This window comes from Wasmannia auropunctata, unplaced genomic scaffold (genome assembly GCF_000956235.1).
Source record: "Wasmannia auropunctata unplaced genomic scaffold, wasmannia.A_1.0 LD336106.1, whole genome shotgun sequence".
Taxonomy (NCBI): Eukaryota; Metazoa; Arthropoda; class Insecta; order Hymenoptera; family Formicidae; genus Wasmannia; species Wasmannia auropunctata.
Window position 1 is genome coordinate 435,087 of NW_012026784.1, and position 3,993 is coordinate 439,079.

General features: G+C 25.8%; 1 protein-coding gene across 1 annotated transcript; it reads left to right on the forward strand.

The window, feature by feature from the left end:
* The first annotated feature begins 1,410 nt into the window (after positions 1-1,410).
* Positions 1,411-3,110, forward strand: LOC105450762. The gene is made up of 4 exons (XM_011690759.1): positions 1,411-1,534; positions 1,623-1,926; positions 1,984-2,240; positions 2,845-3,110. The coding sequence occupies exons 1-4, from the start codon at positions 1,475-1,477 to the stop codon at positions 2,854-2,856; spliced, it is 633 nt and encodes a 210-aa protein (XP_011689061.1). The 5' UTR covers positions 1,411-1,474; the 3' UTR covers positions 2,857-3,110.
* Positions 3,111-3,993: the final 883 nt, after the last annotated feature.

Genomic DNA, 3,993 nt, shown 5'->3' on the forward strand with positions numbered 1-3,993 from the left:
ATGTGTATAAGAGACAGGATTAACACACTGTCTGCATTAAATTCATATTCTGTCGGCAATCTATTAATATAACTTATAACCTAACCTAACCAGAAATTGGCGATAGATTCTGCTCATTCTGCGTAATTTCTGCCGCACATCTACATCAAATTGCCAAACCGCTGTAGAGCTTGTCATTTGATCTGCTGTCAATTTACTGCTAAGTGCTGCAGGTAAATAAATTGCATGATACTAAATCTAAAAAACAAGGTTGTAATCATACCTTTGCTTCATACTATGTCGTTCTATAAATAAAATGTCAACGATTTTATTATGAATTAAAACATAATATTTCATATAAATTTTACGTTTTTATAAAATTTATGTAAAACATGAAGTTGTATATTTATGTAAGTTTTTTGTTTATCATTTGCTACACTCATTTGTTACAGCATTAACGCAATTTAAAAATTATAATTTTTTTAGTTGTTCCGAAAGAGAATTCTGATGAGAATTGAATACATTTAGTGAGCTACTAATGCTTTTGTTTCTGTAATTAGTAAACTAAATTGTTACCTCAAAATTATATTTAAAAATGTTATTGCAAAATTTTATAAATGTTTTAGGACACTTAAAGTGGAAAATTATGTTTCTTGAATTATGTTACGTTGTAACAAATGAGCTAAGTTAATTAAAAATATCTTTAAAAAATGTTATAACTACATCGTATTGGTTTTTCAGTTTATTGTTGTGAAATTTATAAACGAAGATGATTGCGATGAGGAAGATGATACTTTATTTGAAGTTGGTCTTACCAAGTGGCTAAATGGAAAATTAGATTGTAAAATGAATACAAAAATTTCTTGGCCTCCCAGATCTGAACAGAGTATTGCACTTAAAAGAGAATTAGATTCACAACCTTCATGGCCCATATATAATGTTGTTGTTTTAAAATTTTATGGTATGTGTTTTTTATAACGGTATGTTCTTTTTTGTCTATAAAGTTATCTAATTATTCGTTTAATTGTATTTTCTAGATACACTTTTAAATGCACGGCATGCACTGAATGGATATATTTTATCTTCCAATTATGAAACAGAATTAGGTCGTGGCAAACATAAAAAAATAAAGCGTCCACAGTTTTCATACGATGAATCTTTCTCAAAAAAGAAGAGATTTAAAAAATTTTCGTCTTCTGACGATTCAGAATTAGATGGAGATAATGGTGCTAGACAGGAACTTAGATGTAAACGAAATGCTCCTTCTCCACCACTTGATTCCTTTCAATCACAAAATAATGAAACTGAGATAAATACCAAAAATAGCAAAACAAAAGAAATAGAAATACTACAAGAAAATAATAAATTAGAAGAAAGCAATAACATAATATTGACGTCTCATCAAAATACAAAATCCAAAAAAGATGTCCTACTTACAAAAATATGTCAAGCAAAAAAGAAAATTTCATCTCTGAATAAGAAGGAAATTTCAATTATGAATAACAAATTAAAAAGCATAGAGATAGCAAGACAAATGTGTTTGATAGATGACAATGTAAGTAAATAAAATTTAATTTCTACGTGCAATGTGATATTACTCATAATTTAATTGATAAAATTTAAATCTTAAAATGTCTTTATAGAGAAAGATAGTATCTGATGCTGCAAAAGAAAATATTGATACTAATATTGTAGAACAAGATTTTTTGAAAAATCGAAATATAATAAAATTATCAAATAATGATGCAGCTCGAAAAACACGCTTAAGATCGATAAGTAGAGAGACACCATGTTCATCTAAGGATTATTGTACTGAATATAACACATCTGATGATAAATCACCAGTTTCAATGCGCAATGTATCTCCATCAGAATTATATGAAATGAGTCCAATTACTTCTCATATGACAGCATTTATGTCTACTCCTTGCTCATCTCGTCGAACAGGTAAAATGATTCATATTTTTTAAACTATCAGATTATTAAGTTATGATTTTCTTACAGATAGTGTAGTATCAGATATAACTGAAGTAGCCTTTGATATAAAAGCTTTTGAAAAAAAAGTTTACATATTTAACCAAGAAATCAGTAGTAAATTAGACGTTATTATTATGAATCAATGCAGATTAAATCGCTATCTCCTTCCACATGAGAAACGAATAGTAAGACCGGCAGATCTTCCAGCACTTCCACTAACAACACAGGAAGAATTAAAAAAGTTTGAAAAATATTTATCAAAAGATGATAACGTGGGAGCAACTGTAAATATATATTTTTACTTTAATTATGCGCTTATTTTTCATATTTATTTTTTTAACTTAAATATTGTTATTTATGCAGATTTGTTATATGAGTCAAATAATTGGTGTTAAAGATAACTCTAAAGAAGCTACATATAAAGTACTGAAGAAACTTATTTACTTGCATATTTGAAGATTATTTCAAATAAGAGCAATAATAAATAAATAGAAATATTTTCATATAAATAGAATAATTAAATAATATATAAATATATATATATAAATTAAATATAAATATATATAACTATTTTATTAATTAATAAATAACAATAAACAGTTTTTATTTTCGATTCAAGCAACTGTAAATTACTTTTTTAATTGCTATTTCAAAAAGTTATCAAATACAAATTATATTCCTTAATACTCAACTTTTAGTATTTTGAATAAAACTTTTTATTGATTTATTCTTAGTAAAGTGGAATTAAGAAAACAAAAATTTTCTGCAGATATCTAAATTTTTATTTTTTATATTCTTTTTTTAATACTTTATTTCCATTGACTTGGCGTCTATATAGTTTAATGGTTTCTTTTAAAGAAATTAAATATAAATATTGTATTTTTATAGGCGCAATTCTAGATAAAAGGCCGGAAACAGAAATTCCAGAAATTGATGCGGCAACTTCATTATGGTTAAAGCAAGCTCCTTGGCGGCGCCAAGATGATGGCAGTATGGGAAGAAGGACGAAGAAATAATATCATTAAATTCGAAATATTTGAGAAAAATATTTCGTTAGTTATTTCTCGGCGAAGTTATTAAAAATTGCAGAAAATGTCTATTTTTTTACGCTCGATATAAAATCAACTGAAGTTTTCATTTTTTAAATTGTATTTCATCGCAAAAGGAAAATTATTCATTAATTTTATTTTAAAATATGGAATTCGAATTTTATTTTATTATTATGTATTATGGTATATAATAAGATATTTTTATTTTTATATTTTTTGATTTATTTTATCAAATATATGTGCAATTGTTTTTATCGTAATTTAAAAAAATTTATAATTTGTGTTCAACTTTGATACATATATAAATATGTATTATGTACTAAACAAAAGAAAAATACGTTTGTACAACGTACGTTATGTTTGTATAAAGTTTGTATAACCGAATAAGTAACAAATAATAAAAGTAAAATAAGATTATTTGCACTGTTTATTTTTTAGTACATTTACCGAAATAATTGAAAAAATAAGCTTTTATTATTTCAACCGAATTTTGACCTTGGTTCAACATTGAATCGACGTCGAAATGATGGTTGAATAGTCGTTGATGTTTTATACGCTTTCGACGTCGAATCGACCAGAATTTCAACATATGATTTTCGACATTGATTCGACGTCGCATCAACCAAACATTTCTGACTGGGTTGTATCTGTGATTTCACTATAAATATCAACAATATCATATAATTAAACAAACTTTTCATTGTTCTTTGCTGATTTTTGTAAGAAATAACTTATTATAACTACTGTTTTTATTATTACCTGCTACTTATTGCCTTACCTGCTTTTTATTATTAGCTGCTACAAATATCTCAATAATATATATTAATATATATCAATAATATATATTAGCTATAAATTGAGGTCTATTTTCTTTGTAGAAATGCAAATATGGATAATGCAAAAAGAGCTAAGAAAAACTTAAATTCTATTACGGACAGGCACTATAGAAGATTTATACAAATTGAAAGCATGAAAAGTTGCAATCAAA

Bases quoted from the DNA above. Each gene is read 5' to 3' on its own strand.
- LOC105450762 (XM_011690759.1), top strand. From the start codon at position 1,475: ATGAATAACAAATTAAAAAGCATAGAGATAGCAAGACAAATGTGTTTG. The intron at 1,535-1,622 runs GTAAGTAAATAA...ATGTCTTTATAG, and splicing joins TGTGTTTGATAGATGACAAT to AGAAAGATAGTATCTGATGC. The intron at 1,927-1,983 runs GTAAAATGATTC...ATTTTCTTACAG, and splicing joins TTGCTCATCTCGTCGAACAG to ATAGTGTAGTATCAGATATA.